The sequence below is a fragment of the Alligator mississippiensis genome, chromosome 3 (assembly GCF_030867095.1).
Source record: "Alligator mississippiensis isolate rAllMis1 chromosome 3, rAllMis1, whole genome shotgun sequence".
Lineage (NCBI taxonomy): Eukaryota > Metazoa > Chordata > Crocodylia > Alligatoridae > Alligator > Alligator mississippiensis.
Window position 1 is genome coordinate 302,293,066 of NC_081826.1, and position 17,034 is coordinate 302,310,099.

At 61.8% G+C, this 17,034-nt stretch overlaps 1 protein-coding gene and 1 long non-coding RNA gene across 2 annotated transcripts; both read right to left on the reverse strand.

Moving 5' to 3' along the window:
* Positions 1 to 9,595: 9,595 nt before the first annotated feature.
* LOC106738958 (uncharacterized) lies at positions 9,596 to 10,418 on the reverse strand. Its single transcript, XR_002091407.2, has 3 exons — positions 10,298 to 10,418; positions 9,863 to 10,007; positions 9,596 to 9,705 (listed from the first exon to the last, which is right to left on the reverse strand). It is a non-coding gene; the product is annotated as an uncharacterized LOC106738958 (long non-coding RNA).
* Positions 10,419 to 12,325: 1,907 nt separating this feature from the next.
* On the reverse strand, positions 12,326 to 14,364 carry LOC102573876 (uncharacterized). The gene is made up of 5 exons (XM_019487079.2): positions 14,289 to 14,364; positions 13,783 to 13,903; positions 13,276 to 13,689; positions 12,983 to 13,139; positions 12,326 to 12,566 (listed from the first exon to the last, which is right to left on the reverse strand). Exons 1-5 carry the CDS (start codon positions 14,347 to 14,349, stop codon positions 12,507 to 12,509), a joined length of 813 nt encoding a protein of 270 aa, XP_019342624.1. The 5' UTR covers positions 14,350 to 14,364; the 3' UTR covers positions 12,326 to 12,506.
* Positions 14,365 to 17,034: the final 2,670 nt, after the last annotated feature.

The window sequence follows — 17,034 nt, forward strand, 5'->3', positions numbered from 1 at the left end:
CCCCCAGACAGACTGATGGACAGGTAGAGCTGGGGCCATGCCAGGTGCTGCGGGGGGAGCTAGGCAGGCTGTCAGCCCCAGTGAGAACTGCCCCCTTCCCCACATCCCCAGACCCGCCCCCCCTGGGGTGTTGGCTCTGTCAGTAGGAGCTGGGCTGCAGCTGGAGCCCACCCCAACCCTGGCTCCAGGCTTCCTGCCCCCCAGCACAAGGCTGTCCCATCACAGATGTGAGAGGCCAGGCATCAGCCCCATAGACCCACGTGTCTGGGAACACAGCTCCATCAGCCCCAGCAAAGGCTCCCTGTGGCCTGACCAGGATTTACTGCATGGACAGGTTCATTGTGGAGCACAGGCAGCCTCTGCAGGGCCTTGGTTTCCCTCCCTCCCACCCTCAGGGACTGTCTCCCAACTCCCAGCCTCCTGTGGCTGCTGAGTGAGGAAGTGTTGGTCCCTGATCATGGCTCTCAGTATATGCAGGACCTCAGCAGGTGCTGGCTCAGGGTGCCCACGCCCCCATGGTGCTGTTACTCAACCCAGGGGGTCCTGGCACAGCCGGGGGCTTCCAGCAGGGACCAGAGCCATGGCCGTGGGGGCCAGGTGCTGCTGGGAGGGCTCAGGACACAGCAGGAGGCTGCAGTCATGAAGCAAGGGGCTCAGGACAGGCCGCAGGGGCCTGCAGAGATGGATCCAGGGGTGAGCACTTGCTGTGCTCCCCGCCTCTGCAATTCCTGCTCCATCTAAGGCCAAGTCCCAGAGGGGCAGCAGGATTTCTAGCCAGGCAAGGTGGAGGGACTCACTTCCCCAGGGCCACCGCCCTCCACCTGGTCCTATCTGCACTCTCCCTCCATAGTGAGACCCACCCTCTCTCTGTTATTTGTACCCCAATGTCTCGCTTCTCCGGCCATCTGTCACCCTGTTTTCTGTGCTGTTCCTGCCCTGTAATTCCCACCTCCCTGCCCTGTGACCATTGGGCACGGGCTGCAAGGATCAGCTCAGGGGTGGAAACAACACCCTTGGAAGCACTGCGGGCCCCATCCAGAGGCACAGGATGTCTGGGTTTGATTTTCAATCTGAACGAGACATGCATCGAGGTCTAATGGCCCCAGGACAAAAGGCATGACAGCTCTGGATGGGCTCTGTCTGGTTTTAATACATGACCTGTAATGCAGCCACTTCAGGCAGGTTCCAGTAAGATTATATTGGTTTTGCTCTGACCTTAGACAGAACAGTGCAACCCAAGGGCATGGGCATATTTGTAGAGCACCTCATTTCATTACCTAGAGAAAGCTACCTGCTGTGTTCCCTGTAACAAGGAACCAGGACATCTGCAACCCCTTGCAAAATGCTTGATCCATCCCTAGGTGTCTGCAGCTGGAAGTCAGGAAGAGGAAGAGGTAAAGCGCCCTGAACCAGGGAGTATCCATGGCCATCTCTAGGATCAGTGCTCAGAGATGTTTGCTGCTAGCCCAGGCTCCATGGGGCAGGGGGAGGTGTCCTGGGAGGAGGAGAAGAGCAGGGAGCGTGTTACAGACTTGCCAAGGGTTTCCCCAGATAGCAGAAGTGCATTGGCAGCTCCTGGGCTTGGCTGCCCTCTTTTGCTCTGTGGCGTAAGCCCCAAGCCTTGCAAAGGGGCTGTGACTTCCAATCCAGTTTCTTCATCAGGGCAGGGATCCAGGCATGTCGGGAAGGGTGCACGTCTTCCTGCAAGTTTGGTGGTGAACCTGAGCAAAGGCAGAAGGAGAGCGGTGGTGAGGACAGGACCATACCCCCGGGGACCCAGAGCCCTGTTACAGCTCCACCACCCAGGACCAAACCTCAGGTCAGGTCCCTGCTTTCATACACGGTGCCCCTAGGTACTCACATCACAGCCCAGACAGGGCACCCAGGCATGGGGGTCTGGATGCTATAGGGCTGCAGGATTGCATTGTGACAAGCTTCAGGCAGTAGTCGGAGTTTGTATCATTGGCTGCAGCATCAGACCCTGGAGGACAAGCAGAGGGGTAAGAGGCCTGGGCGCAGACTCCTGCTCCAGCCCCAGCCCCAGCCCAGCACTGGGGGCAGGGGCAGGTTTCCAGGCAGCTCCTCCATGTCTTCCCTGCCCCGCACACCCCCCACAAGGCTCCACACCCTGACCCTGCCTGCAGTGCATGCCGAGGGGGTGGCCTGGGTGCCAGCTCTCCTTGCCCACTCGTGCTGCCTCCCCATACCAAAGCCCTGGCCCTGTGGTTTGTCCCCTGTCTACAGAAGGAGCAATGGCTAAGTGGGGTCAGCAGTAGGGGAGGCAGGAGGCATGAAGCCACGGCACAGCCAGGATCAGGCAGGACACAGCCCTCTCCCTGGCCTCCTGCTCTGCTCTGCTCTCCTGGGCCAGAGCCCAGCTGCTGCATGTGCTGCCTGGCACCCTCGGCGGGCAGCCCAGCCCAGCTCAGCCCTGTCCTAGTTGGCTCCTTTGGCCTGTTGGCTAAAGGCAAGCAAAGCTCAGGGGCCTTTGAAACCCAAGACCTGCAAGCTCGGACCTGCACAAGCTCGGTCCGGCAAGTAGGATGCTGCCATGGATTTGGGAGTGTCTAAATACACAGGCTTTAGAGCCTGGAAGGGAGGAGACTTGCCAGTGGCAGCACCACAACAGACCTGAACAACTGAGCCCTGGTCAGGCAATGGGATTTGGAATGGATTTGGTGCAAGACGTGACTTATATGAAAAAAATAAATTCCTCTCCATCCTTCCCCTCTCCTCCCTGCCAGGCTGGGCTGCATCTGGCTCTGGGGTGCAGCCATGGGGCAGGGGCTAGGATCCCCAGGAGGCAGATATGCCTCTACCCCAACCTCAACTGCCCCCTGCAAATGGGCGGGGATGGATGGACTGACAGACGGGCAGAGCTGGGGCTGCGCTGGGCGCTGCGGGGGTGTTGAGCAGGCTGCATGAGCTCCAGCAAAGAACTGCTCCCCCCCGCCCCCCCCAATCACCAGACCCCCTTGGGTGTCAGCCCTGGTCCTGCCTCCCTCCTGTGGGGGCACCTGCAGCTGGCGGGAGCTAGGTGCAGCTGGAGCCCACCCCCGCCCTCGCTCCCAGGCCTCCTGTCCTGCAGTATGGGGCTCTCCCAGCTTAGATCCAAGGGGACCAGCTTCAGCCCCACAGACTCAGAGGTCTGGGGGCATGGCTCCACTGGCCCCAGTGCAGGCTCCCCTGGCCTGGCTTGGGGGCTGCAAAGCCCCAGGCCAGGAAAGACACTGAGAGCAAAAGAGGCATTCTCCTAGGAGTTCAGCTGGGGCCAGGGGCCTCCAACGAAAGCCCTGCTGCGAGCTCCTGTCCAGCAGCTCCATCATGGCTGTGACCCAGGACACATCAGGAGGGGTGCACAGCTCCCTGTCCTGTTTGGTAATGAACCTGAGCAAAGGCAAGAGGAGAGTGGTGGTGAGCTCAGGGCTGCACCCCCAGAGGTCTGGAGCCCTTCCCTACCCCACTGCCCAGGATCAAGGCCCCAGGACAGGTCCCCCCTTCTTGCACAGTGACCCCAGGTACTCACACCACAGCTCGGACAGAGCACCCAGGCTCCGGGGTGTGGACGCTGTAGCACTGCAGAAGCCCGGCTGGGATGGGCCTCTTGAGGAAACTGAAGCAGCACTTGGTGGCCTGAGCATCAAACCTTGGGGACAAGCAGAGGGTCTGGGGGGCTTGGCCAGGCACAGGGAAAGGGATGCACTTCTGCACTTGCTGCACAGCCCCAGTGCCAGACACATGACCACCTTGGGGCTCCGTCAGTGCTGCAGGGACCCCCCCAGCTGAGGGCCGGGATGGGGACATGACCAGGTCCACACAGCGCCTGTGGCGGAGGCTGGGCCAGCTCATGGGGCACCTTAGCAAGGACGGAAGCCAGAGCTCCCCCAGCTCCCTGGGCCTAGCAGGGCCATCCCTGTCTACCGAGGGGCTGGCAGTGGTCAAGGGCGGCCAGCAGCAGCAGGGGCAGGAGGTGGTGCGGAGCAGTGGCATGACCGGGAGCAGGCAGGACGCAACCCCCGCCCGGGCCCTCCCAAGATGTTGTTTCCCCCTGGACAGAGCCCAGCTTCTGCTTTTGTTTCCTGACTGCCTTGCCCAGGCCAGCCCAGCCCAGCCCTCTCCTTCCTTCTCCCTCCCTTCCTGGGCCAGGCCGGGCTGTGTCTGGGTCTGGGGTGCAGTTGTGGGCAGGGCTGGGGTCCCCAGGAGGCAGATGTGCCCCTGCCCAGTCCTCATCTGCCCCCTGCTCATGGGGGGGACAGACGGACAGGCAGAGCTGGAGCTGCACCAGGCGCTGCAGGGGGGCTGAGCCCCTTTGGGAACTGCCTCCCCCCCTTCACCAACCCCCCCCAGGGTGTCTGCCCAGCAGGAGATGGGTGTGGCTGGAGCCCCCTCTCCCGCACCTTGGTTCCCAAGCCTCCTGCCTCCAGTGTGGGGCTGTCACGGCTCGGGTGCAAGGGGCTCAACTTCAGCCCCACGGGCCCAGGTGTCTGGGCACACGGCTCCACCAGGCACAACGCAGGCTCTGCCGTGCCCACCTCTTATGCCCAGTTCTGCTTCTTCCAGAGCTTGAGCCCCCTTCGGCTTCCTGGGCTTGCGAGGGGGCTGTGATTCCCCTCCCAGCCTCTTCATCAGGGCAGTGACCCAGGTTACGTCGGGAGGGGTGCACAGCTTCTTGCCCTGCTTGGAGGTGAAGCTGTGTGGAGGCAGGAGGAGAGCTGTGGTGGGGACAAGGCTGCAACCACAGGGACCCGGAGCCCTTCCCTGCCTCACTGCCAGGGCTGTGCCCCAGGTCAGGTCCCCCCTCTCCTGCACAGTGTCCCCGGTACTCACAGCACAGCCTGGACAGAGCACCCAGACTGGACGCAGTAGGACTTTACTGTGGCGGGCCAGTAGGGGGCGCTCCTGCGTTGAGCCGCCCACCTCCCTGCGCCCGACCACCTTCCAGGCTCCGAGTGCCTCCCTGGGGTGCCTCCCGTCCGGCCGACCCCTTCCCTGGAGCACACCCGCTAGCCTGGGGTCCCGCTGCCACCATCCCAGGCTCTGGACTCACTTCTGGCTCTGCGCACCTTGGAGAACACAGGCCTGATCGTCCAATGGGTCCTAGATCCAATACAAGCACTTGGGGCACTTCCCCAAGTCAGGGGCTTATTAGGAAAGTCTCCCTTAGTCCACAGACCTAAGGGGCCTCCTTGGCATAATTTAGACCCACCCCTCAATAAGTCTCCCACACCGGTCACAAAGGAGAACTTTATTGATGACAGGGGGTAGGGAGGAAACAGGGTAAAAGGTAGAGCAGTATCATAGAAATCTTACAGGAATATCAAAGGAGTCCCATAGAGCAAACCAGGGTGGCTGAGGTAGCCGTTTAAACGCATCTGAGTTACTGAAACTAAATATCTAGTCTGATCTCGAGTAGCTTACTCACTCTCATCGTCCAGAGGTGGTTGGAGTTTCCTCTGGAGGCAGGGCACTCTTGGAGCATGCGGTGATGAGGAGAGAGCCAGGCTCAGATTCACCTGGATGACCGCATGGCTAATGGCTGACTGCCCCTTCTTCTTGGACCGAGCCCTTAAATAACCTCTCTGCCCTCAGCAGCCCGGTCCAATCGAAGCTGCCAATACTGGCCACAAGCCGACCAATCTCCCCAGCATCCCTGGCTACCTGGGCCCGCGCAGGGCCGGGTCTTTCCTCCCTGCCCAGGTGACTAGAGCATCCGCCTCCCAGGCGCCAGGCTTCTGTCATGTAGACCAGGTGGGAGATCCCCGCCCTGAGGGATTCAACACCAGCCTCCCAGGCTGGCTGAGACAGGTCTCTGGAGAGGGGCACCAACGGTGGCATTTCTGCCACATTTACGATCTGGTTTGGGATGGCTTCATGTCAAGCTTCAGTCAGTAGCTGGCTGCAGGATCAGAGCTTGGGGACAAACAGAGGACAGGGGGGCTCATTCATATGTAGGGAAGGGGATGCGCTTTTGCCCCGAGACAGAGCCTGGCTGTTGCTTTAGTTTGCTGATACCCTTGATGCGCTGCCCAGCCCAGCCCTCTTCTTGCTCCCCGTCCCCTCCCTGGGCTGGGTGCAGACATCCGGCAGGGCTGGGATCCCTGGGAGGCAGATGTGCCCCTGCCCCATCCTTAACTGCCCTTGCATATGGATGGATGGATGGATGGATGGATGGATGGATGGATGGATGGATGGACAGAAAGGCAGAGCAGGGGTCATGCTACGCATTGCAGGGTGTGGGGGCTGTACAGGTTGTGTCGAGCCCAAAGAAGAATTCGCCCCCCCGCCGCATCACCAGACCCTCCTGGGGTATGGGTCCTGGTAGGAGCTGAGGTGCAGCTGGATGCCCACTCCCCTCGGCTCCCAGGCCTCCGGCCCACCAGCATGGGACTGTCCTGGTGCAGATCCAAGGGGCCCAGCTTCAGCCCCATGGACCCAGGTGTCTGGGAGCATGGCTCCACCAGCTCCAGCACAAGCTCCCCCCATCCTGGCCTGGGTGGCTGCAAAGGGAGGAGAAGGGGCCATGTCCCAGTAGTCCAGCATGGGCCAGAGGTTTTCAGGGACTGGGAGCTCTACTATAATTTGACCGCCCCAGACCAAGCTCCAGGATAGGTTTCACATGGCGCACACGGTGCCCCCAGGTACTCACACCACTGCCCAGACAGAGCAGAGTTGATGTGAGCATGTAGAACTGCAGTGAGGAGGCCAGGATGGGCCTCCTGGAGCAACTGAAGCAGCACTTGGTGAGATGAGCATCAGACCCTGGGGACAAGCAGAGGGGCCAGGGGTCTCACTCAGGCAGAGGGACTTAATGTACTCCTTCAGCTGCTGCACAGCCCCAGCCCCAGCCCCGCTTGACTGTAGCCACCTTGGGGCTTTGTCAGAGCAGGGGCAGCAGCAGGATGCGCGGAGCCATGGCACAGCCTGGAGCAGGCAGGACGCAGCCCTCAGCCTGGGTGCTGAAGTTGCTGTTTGTCCCAGGACAGAATCCAGCTGCTGCTTTTGTTTCCTGATGCCCTTAGCCAGTGGCCCAGCCCAGCCCTCTCCTGCCTTCCCCTCTCTGAGCTAGGCTGGACCTCGTCCAGCTCTGGGGTGCAGCTGTGGGGGTGGGGGGGGGGGGAAATTCCCAGGAGGTAGATGTGCCCCTGACCCATCCTCAGCTGCACCCCCCTGCAAACAGGAGGGGACAGATGGATCCACAGGCAGGCAGAGCTGGGACTGCACCAAGGGCTGCAGGGGGGCTAGGCAGGCTGCGTCAACCCCAAAGAAGAACTGCCCCCCCCCCCCATCACCAGACTCAGTGCAGTGTTGCCCCAGGTAGGAGCTGGGGTACAGCTGGAGCCCACCCCCACCCTGGCTCCCAGGCCGCCTGCCCTCAGTGCGGGGTTGTGCCAGCCAGATGCAAGGGGGCCAGCTTCAGCCCCATAGACCCAGCTGTCCGGTGACGTGGCTCCAGTGGCCCCAGCACAGGCTTCCCCTGGCCTGCCCACATGGCTGCAAAGCTCCAGCCTGGGAGCAGAAGGGGCCATGTTCTGAGAGTTAGCCTGCGGCCAGGGGTGTCCAGGGAAATCCTCATCCAGAAGGGCTCTGGTCCAGCCCTGGGGTGCAGAGAAGCTGCCAGAGCTCATCCAGGACCAGGCGTCCAGGCTTTGTGCCCCTGCTCTGGGTACAGACACCCCCAAAGCATCAGTGAACATCCGTGCCTGGGGACCTGCTCTGCCCTTCCCCTGTCGTGGGCTCCCCTTGCTGAGCAGCCTGTACTGAGCTCCCCTGCCCATTGCCCACATCCCTCCCATCTGGCCTGGTGCATATCTGTCACTTCCCAGTTTCCAGCTGCCATCTGGCACGAACTGGGCCAGAGGCTAGGTCCTGCCCCAGGTCTGAGACACGAGCTGGGTCACATGAGGGTGGGCTCTTTCCTCCCTCGCTGCACCCCAGGCCAGGTGTTGCCCTCACCTCCTGCCAAGGCCGAGGCCGGGCTGTGCCACAGGCTGGCAGGAGTTGGGCAGAGCCCCTCAGAGCAGAGCCACACAGGTTTCTCCCTCCTCCCCTGATGAAAACCCTGGAGGAGGGGCTGCCAGCACAAGGCGGCTGTGGCACCCGTGATGGGGACAGGGTAGCCAGGGTGGGTCCATGCAGACAGAGTCACGGACACCTTCATTGTGTAGCACAGGCAGCCTCAGCAGGGCCTTGGTCTCCCTCCTCCTGCCATCATGGACCATGCCCCCAACTTCCAGCCTCCTCCAGCTGTTGAGCAAGGACACATCTCTCTAGGGTCATGGCTCACAGCACATGCAGGACCTCCACGGGCTCCAGCCCGAGGACACCAGTGCCCCCACAGCACTGTCATTAGTTCCAGGGGTTCCTAGCACAGTCCGGGGACTTTGAGCAGGGACCAGAGCCACGGACCTGGGTATTAGGTGCTGGTCAGGCTGCAGCAGGAGGCAGTGGTCATGAAGCAGAGGCTGAGGTGCAGGCCACAGGAGTCTGCAGAGGTGGATCCAAGGGGGAGCACTCACCAGCCCTGCCCCACTCTTGCAATTCCTGCTCTGCCCCACGTCTAAGGCCAAGTCCTGCAACAGCAGCATTTCCATCCAGGCAGCGCTGAGGAACCCACCCAGTCCCATCTGCGTTGCTCCCCCCACAGTGTGACCCACCCTCTCTCTGTTATTTGTACCCAAACATCCCACTCCTAAAGCCACCCCTCTTCCTGTTTCTCTGCACTGCTCCTCACCCTGCAGCTCCCTCCTCACAGCTCTGCCAGCCTTGGGCATGGGCCGTATGAATCAGCTCAGGGTGGAAACAAGGACTCAGGGAACGTGAGCTGCAGTGTGGACACAACATCCAAGCAACCACCAAGGACCTGTCCAGAGGTGCAGGAAGCCTGCTCTTGGTTTTCAATATGAACGAGATGTGCATCGAGATCCAGCTGCCCCAGGATGAAAGACACAACAGCTCTGGATGGGCTCTGCCTGGTTTTTAATGCATGACCTGTGATGCAGCTGCTTCGGTCATGTTCCACTCAGGTTAGGTTTGGTTTTGCTGCCACCTTCACCTGAACGACACAGCCCAAGGCCACAGGGTGTTAGCAAAGGGTCTAGTTTCATTATCTGGAGAAAGCTACATGCTGTTGTTGCAGTGACAAGGAACCATGATATCTGCACCCCCCTGGAAAAATGCTGTCTCCACCCCTAGACATCTGCAGTGGGGAGAGGGGAAGAGGAGAAGGGCCCTGCTCTGGGCAGCATCGATGGTCAGGCTGCGCGACCCGTGCTCAGGGATGTTGACCGCCAGCCCGGGTGCTATGGAGCAGGGGGGAGATGTCTTGGGGGAGGAGAAGAGTAGGGAGGAGGTCACAGGGGTGCCAAGGCTTCTCTCAGATACCAGCAGGCCCCACAGCTCCTGCCCCCACAAAGCTCCTCCCGCTTCCCCCCGAGCCTGCTGCCTGCACTCCCCGGGCCGGACTCTGTTCATGGGTGCTGGCCCCAGCACCAGCAAGGGGCCACAGGGTTGGTCCAGGACCCCGGGCAGGTGCCCCCTCCCCTCCTGAGACCTGGGACCAAGCACTGACCCCCCCACACACCTCCCAGCCCCAGCTTAGCCATGCCCACCTCTTACGCTCAATTTCCGTCCAGCCTCTCCATCAGGGCAGTGACCCAGGGTGCATCTGGAGGGACGCACAGCCTCCTGCCCTTCTTGGTGGTGAGCCTGAGTGGAGGCAGGAGAGTGGTGGTGAGGATAGGACTGGACCCCCAGGGAACTGGAGTCCCATCCCACCCCACTGCCCGGGACCGAGCCCCGGGTCCTGCCTTGCACGTGTGGTGCCCCCGGTACTCACACCACAGCCTCAATACAGAGATCATACCAGGGGCTCTGGATGCAATAGGACTGCAGGATCTTGCTTGGGATGGGCTTCGTGCTGACCTTCATGCAGCAGCTGAAGGCTGCAGCATCAGACTCCGGGGACCATCAGAGAGGCCGTGGGGCTCAGCTGGCTGGAGCAATCAACCCTGGGGACAAGCAGAAGGGCCAGCGGGCTCAGTGAGATGCAGGGAGGGGGATACGCTTCTGCCCATGCTGCACTGCCTGAGCCCCTGCCGCCTGCCACAGCTGAGGGCATGACGCTCCCCCAGCCTTTTTCCAGCTCCAAGACAGGGGACATGACCATGTCCATGCACCACCTGTGGCAAAGGTCAGACCAGCTCACAGGACAACCCAGCAGTGACAACGGCCAGAGCCCCCCCTGCCCCTGGCCTGCGTCCCCAGCCCCCTGGGACTGGTGGGGCCGTCCCCTGCTTACCCTGGGTGCAGTGGGAGCCGAGGGCAGCCAGCAGCAGCAGGGGCAGCAGGAGACACGGAGCCATGGCACGGCTGGGAGCAGGCAGGACGGAGCCCTCACCTTGGCTGTTCTTTATCCCTTGCCAGAGCCCAGCTTTTGGTTTCGTTTCTGATTCCCTTGGCCTGGGGCCCAGCCCAGCCCAGCCCAGCCCTCTCCTTCACTTCCCCTCCCTTCCCTGCTGAGCTGGACCACCTCCAGCTCTGGGATGCAGCCACCCAGGGGGCTGGGATCTCCGGGAGTCAGGTGTGACCCTGCCCCTTCCTCAGCTGTCCCCTGCACACAGGTGGAGATGGACAGATGGCCATGACAGGCGCAACACAGGATTGCACCTGTCCTTCCTCACTGGCTCCCGAGGATCCCCACTTCCCTGTCTTAAAAAGTAGAGCCTGGGACTCGGGGGTCCTACGGCCAGCCTCAGTTTACCTCAGCTCCCTTTGCTTGGCCAGACCCCCTGTTCTGGTTCTGACCCAGCTGGCCCCAGTCTCATCACAGAGCACTGCATGGTCCATGCCTTAAGACCCTAGTGGGGCCTCCAGCTGCCCCCATAGCCATGCCCCCACTCCGGGGGTCTCTTCCTCTCTGTGTTTTGACACTCCTGCCAGCTTGCCCTTCACGGCCAAGACCTGGTGCATAGACTTGGCCCCACGTGCCGGATGCAGCTGTTGACTCGCTGCGGCTGCCTCCCAGGCCTGGAGGATTTGTGCACTTTATGCCCTCTTCCAAGAGCCTTTGCCTGGAGAACCAGTTCCCCACCACCGCATGCTCGTGTCCTCTGGAGGCCGTAGGCGAGGGATCCATCAGCTCAACTGCAGCATTCACTGTGACCCCAGCAGCACCGGATCAGGGCCGGGGGGAGGCTCTGGCAATGGGGTCAGTGGTCCTGCAGGTTTTGGCTCAGCCAAGGCCTGCTGGGTGTTCAGGACTGTGCAAACAAGGCCGCTGTCATCCTCACATACAGGCAAGGCCCTGGAGTCTCATGTAACGTCTGTGCAAAGCCCGGCAGGGTCAGCACCATCCCCTTGTTCGGCTCCACTTGCTGTGCTGCCCTCACCAGCACCGCACCCCTAGCTGCCTCAGCAGGGAGACTTCAGGAGCGGGCATGTGGGGTGTGTAAGCCGCAGGTGAGAACCACTGAACCGCCCCTGCTCCGGGCACCAGTGTGCAGCACTGGACCAGACCGAGCTGCCCATATCCCTCCTCCTCCCTCTGTGCTGAGAACCAGCCCCTGGGGCAGGGTGCTGCCACCATCCTGCCCTGCCCGTGGCCAGGAGCCCGAGAGAAACCCATGGTACCTGGGGGGGAAGGGACAGAGCAGCAGGAGCTCAGCCAGGACCAGGCATCCAGGCCTTATGCCCCGGCTCTGAGCACAGACACCCTTGGGTCATTGGGGCCCATCGGTGCCCAGGGGACCTGCCACACCCCCACCATGGGCTCCCCTTCTTGGCAGCCTCTGTGGGGCTTCCCCTTTGCCCACATCACTCCCATCCAGCCTGGCACATTGCAGGCATTTCCCTGTTCCCGGGCCTCAGCTGTCAGGATTCGCACCTGAGGCTGCGTCTTCCCCCGGGGCAGGAGCCAGGAGCTGGGTCCTGGGGCAGGAACCATGCATGGGTCTGGGCTGCTTCCCCTGCACACCAGGCCTGGGCACTGGGCTGCAGCAGCAGCGGGTAGGCTCTGCCCCAGGAGAATGGTCACGGTCTCAGCCACACACTCCTGCCCCAGGGCTCCCTGCACACCATCCATCCACCCCAGGCACTGGCCTCGCCAGCACTGCCCACCTCAACAGGGCTGTGCTAGGGCCTGGCAGGTGCTGGGCATGGCCTGTCAGGGCAGAGCTGTGGGTTTCTCCCTCCTCCCCCTGCCACACACCCCAGTTGAGGAGCCACCTGCACGAGGCAGCTGGGCCCCCATGAGGAACAGGGCACCCGGGGTGGGTCCCTGCAAATGGACAGCACACAGAAAAGCTGTGGATATATTCATTGTGGAGCACAGACAGCCTCTGCAGGGCCTTGGTCTCCCTCCTCCCATCCTCAGGGACCATCCCGCAACTCCCAGCCTCCTCTGTCTCCTGAGCGAGGGAGTCGCAGCATCTCTTCAAAGCCTCAGCTATCAGCACATGCAGGATCTCTGTGGGCACTGGCCCAGGGATGCCTGTTCCCCCACGGTGCTGTCATTCACCCCAGGGGTTTTCTGGCAGAGCCCAGGGTCTTTGAGTAGGGATCAGGTGCTCCTGGATGAGGAAGAAGCCAGTGAGGGAGGGGTTAGGGGCACCAAGGCCTCCCCTAATAGCTGGGCCCAGGCAGGCAGCAGGGTGGGGTCCCCTTCTCCCCGCCAGTTCCTGACCCTCAAAATCCCCTCCCTGCTCCTACTATTTGACCCCTGAGCTAGGACAGCTCTGCTCATGGGCACTGGCCCCAGCACCAGCAAGGGGCCGCAGGGCTGGTTTGAGACTCCAGGCAGGTGCCCCCTCCCCTCCTGAAACTGGGGCCGGCCCCAGCCACCTCCCATGGCAGTGCCCGCACCCTCATCATGGGGGCCAGGTACCTGTGCCTGCATCACCCTAACCAGGCCCAGGCAAATCTGGATGCTGGAAGTAGCTCCCAGTGACCCCTCCACCACCTGCAGCCACTGGTCAGCCATGCCTACCTCTAATATTTGGATCCGTCGCCTCCTGGACTTTGCTGCCCCTTTTTGCTGAGGCTTGGCCACAGCCTGGGGGTCCTCATCCAGCTTCTTCATCAGCATGGGGACCCAGGGCGCATCGGGAGGGGCACACAGCTTCTTGCCCCACCTGGTGATGAACCTGCACAGAGGCAGGAAAGTGATGGTGAGGACTGGGCTGTATCCCCCAAGGACCAGGAGCCATATACACTCCTACCCCAGCACCGAGCCCTGCAGGAGGGGAGCAGAGCGATGCTCCCAGCCCCCCAGGGACTCACATGACAGCTGGGACCAGGCACCCGGTCTCCGGGCTCTGGATGCTGTAGGACTGTAGGGTCCAGGGCGGGATGCGCTTCGCACTCAGCCTCAGGCAGCAGTCACGGGCCACAACCTTGGGCCACGGGGGATAAGGGGGGAGATCAGGGGATGCCAATCTGCCCTTGCCCCAGCCCCAGCCCCAGCAGGGCCCCATCTCCACTGGCAGCTGACTTGGGACCCCATCCCAGGGATGTTTCTCCTGCCCTCCTGCCTCCTGGACAGGGCTCAGCTGCTGCCTCCTGGACTTCACTGTCCTCTTCTGCTGCTTGGGTTTGGCCCCAGTCTTGAGGGCCTCATCCAGCTTCTTCATCAGCTGAGGGACCCAGGGTGCATCGTGAGGGGCGCACAGCTTGTTGCCCCGTTTGGAGATGAACCTGCGTGGAGACAGGAGGAAAGCAGTGGTGAGGGTGGGGAATGGGAGCCCACCCCTATCCCTGCTTGTGCATGTGGTGCCCCTGGGTACTTACACCACAGCCTGGATGTTGCACCCATCCTCTGGGCTCTGGATGCTGTAAGACTGCAGGATCCAGGCCTGGATGCGCCCAGCATCGAGCTTCACGCAGCAGTCGGAGCCTGCAGATTTAGACCCTGGGACAGAGGCCAGGGATTCATAGCGGGGTGGGGAGGTGGGGGGCACTTCTGCCCCAGTCCCTACCCCAGCAGCATCATAGCTCAATACCCAGTAGCCTCAGGGCCTGTCCCCCCTAGGCAGGGGTGGTGCAGCAGGTGTCTCATGCCCACACCCTGCATGAGACCCCTCCTGCTCTGCTCCCCCAGCCCTACCTGCTGCCTCCTGACACCCTGCCCAGAGTGCCGGTGCTCTCTGCCCACTGCTCCAGGGACAGGGGACATGACCAGGTCCCACACAGCATCAGTGGCAGAGTTTGCTTTCATTACATACCAGCACTGGAAGGAGTCTGAGCTCCCCCCAACCCATGACCTCATCATCCACCCAGCCTCCTCCCCAGCCTACCTTGGGCATCGTGGGGGTAGAGGGCAGCCAGCAGCAGAGGCAGCATGAGGTGGAGCTCCATGGCACAGCTGGAAGGCTAGGAGCAAGCAGGCAGGATGCAGCCCTTGAGCTTGCTGCTATTTATCCTGGGCCAGAGCCTGGGTTTTGCTTTCATTTCCTGACACACTTGGCCGGCGGCCCAGCTCCCCGCTCCCCGCCCCCCCCGCCCCCCCCCCTCCAACCCAGCTGAGCACCAGGGTACACCTGTGCTGCAAAGAGGGGGTGGGGGCAAGGGGTGCCAGGAGTTTCCCCAGGCTCTGCAAAGAGCTGCTAGGGGCTGTGCAGGAAGTGTCCCCCACTCTCCAATTCCCATGTGGCACGCGGACAAGAGTCAGCTGGGGTTGGGAGGCACGGACCCAGCCAGACCCATCCTGCCAGAGGCACCCAGCCTGGACCCATAGATCCTAAAGCTACCCCAGCATGTTCTGCCCTACTGCAGCCCCCACCTTGCTGGGCAGCTTCTGCCTGGCTTTCCTCCCCTCTGCCCACATCCTTTGTGGCCTGGGGGATTTTGGGCACTTCTGTGTTCCCAGCCAGTGCTAATTTGGGTTATTCCAGTGAAGGGGCCAGGAGCCCAGGGTCAAGGACAGGGGCATGGAGCTGACAGGCAGGACCCAGGACATCAGGGACTGAAAGCTGGCAGCCTGGAGCTGGCCAGGGCCCCTGCCCCATGGAGCAGCCTGGGAGAGTGTCGGTGTAGCAGACAGGCCCTGCATTCGGGGGCAGTGGGGCAGTGGGTGCTGGCAGCCATTCACTGGGGCTGCCCTGGGGATGAGGGGTTGGGGGGTGGATGGGCCATGCATGGATCCACTCACAAACCCCAGCAGGAAACACTGCCCTGCAGCCCGGCATTCCCCACCAAAGCTCTGGAGGAGTCCCCCCAGCCCGGGCTAGCACTTCCTTTTCCTTCTCGCTTTGGTTTATTTCTGGTAGTTCCATGCAATAAAAATATCCCCTGCCCGAGGCAGGGTGATGGGGAACCGTGAAGGGCAGGCAGAGGATGGGAGAACTGTGCACATGCACCCCTCCAGCATCCCACAGCCAGGGCCAAGGGAGCACATCGCTACCCTTGCCCTATAAGCACTGCAAATCTTTGGAGTTGCAAGGTAGGTCCCCAGGCATTGATGGGCAGGAACTGTCCCAGGGTGTCTGTGCTCAGAGTCGGGGCATGGAGCCTGAACACCTAGGTCCCGGCTGCTTTGCAGCTGCTCAACCCCTTCCCCCACCAGGTGCTTCATGATGCTCCAGGGCTCCTGGCCTCACCTGCAGCCCCAACACAGCCCAGCATCTCCAGTGTGCAGGGGGAGGCTCCATAAGGAGCAGAGGGATGAAGGGGCAGGCTGTGAGGGACCCAGTGTCCTGCCTGTATCCTAGTCCCCGGGCAGACAGCTGGGAGCAAGCTGGCCAACAGGCAGCAGCACAAGGACATCAGTTTCCCACCCGGAGAGCCCCAGAGCCTGGGACCCAGGAGTCTGGACCCCAAAGCATGGGACAGGCTGGGAAACAGCCACTTCTTCCAGCTCCTCATCGTGGCTGCTGCACTTCTCTGGGGCTCCTGGACCACATGAGGGGCAACTTCTGCAAATGGCCCCATCCCAGCCTGGCAGGTGGTGGGGAGGCATCAGTAGCAGGCCCCAGAGAAGCCAGGGGGACCTCGTGTCTGGAGCAACTGGGCAGGGCGACTGTCTTGAGGGGCAGGGTCCAAGACTGGACACCGTGCTCCCAGGGATGCGTCGGCAGCACTGAACCGAGTGGGAGCATCGCTGCCGTGGACTGGTATGTGGCACTCACATGGATGCAGCCCAGTGTGCTCCAACTCCTATCCATGCTGGGACTCAGCCCATTAGGATCCTGGCTAGAGGGTCAGGCCTCTCTGCTCAGGCTCAGACCAATGCTGCATTGGGGGCAGGAAGGGATTTCTTTCCTGGTCACATTGGTCTGGACTGGGGGGGTTGCCTTTCTCTGCAGCTGGGGCATGGCCTCTGCCTGGGGTCTCGGGCATGTATTAATCCCCTTTGCAGCAGCAGGATATTGGCAGTTGCAGCCCCCCTGATTTCCAAGCGGCACGGTCCGGTGTGATGCCGAGGGCTGTGTCAGGGTGATGGTGTCGTGCTGCTCAAGGATCAGACACCGGGTTTGTCTGGGCTGGTTTAGTCAGGGCTGATCCTGCCTCAGGCAAGACTTGGAGTGGATGTGACCCTGCAGCTCCCTTCCAGCCCCATGGCTCTAGGGTCCCCAGCTCCTTCCCTGCCCTGCTGCAGCCCCCCTCCAGTGCAGGACGGCACAGGCAAGGCTCTGTCCTCGGCGCAGGCTTTCCTCCTGCATCAGTACAGGGTCCTTTTGAGCCCCTGCCCTGTGCTCTGAAGACCCTGGTGTCACCAGCGATGAATGCTGTGTGCCGCATTCCCTCCTTCAAGCCCTATGAATGCGCAGAGCAATGCCAGACCTGGCAATGCCAGACCTGTGGAGCTGTTTCCAATTGGACAGAAGCTGCTGGCAACACCTCTCTGACCAAGATTAGCTGCTGTGCCATGCGCTTACTGGGCAGCAGTTGCCTCTAAACCATTTCCTCACGTGCTTCAGAGAAGGCCCCAGAGGTTGCATGCAAACCCTTGCTGCAGCCCATCTAAAGCAAAGCTGGTCGCAGAGCCTGTCACGCGATGCAGCAGGAGCTCAAGTGGAGCTCAAGTGCAGCAAGATGACTTGT

Coding starts and splice junctions, on each gene's coding strand:
- LOC102573876 (XM_019487079.2), bottom strand. CDS start 14,349: ATGGAGCTCCACCTCATGCTGCCTCTGCTGCTGGCTGCCCTCTACCCC. Junction 13,904..14,288: donor CTACCCCCACGATGCCCAAG/GTAGGCTGGGGA, acceptor CCTCTGTCCCAG/GGTCTAAATCTGCAGGCTCC. Junction 13,140..13,275: donor TGCCTGGTCCCAGCTGTCAT/GTGAGTCCCTGG, acceptor GCCTCTGTGCAG/GTTCATCACCAGGTGGGGCA.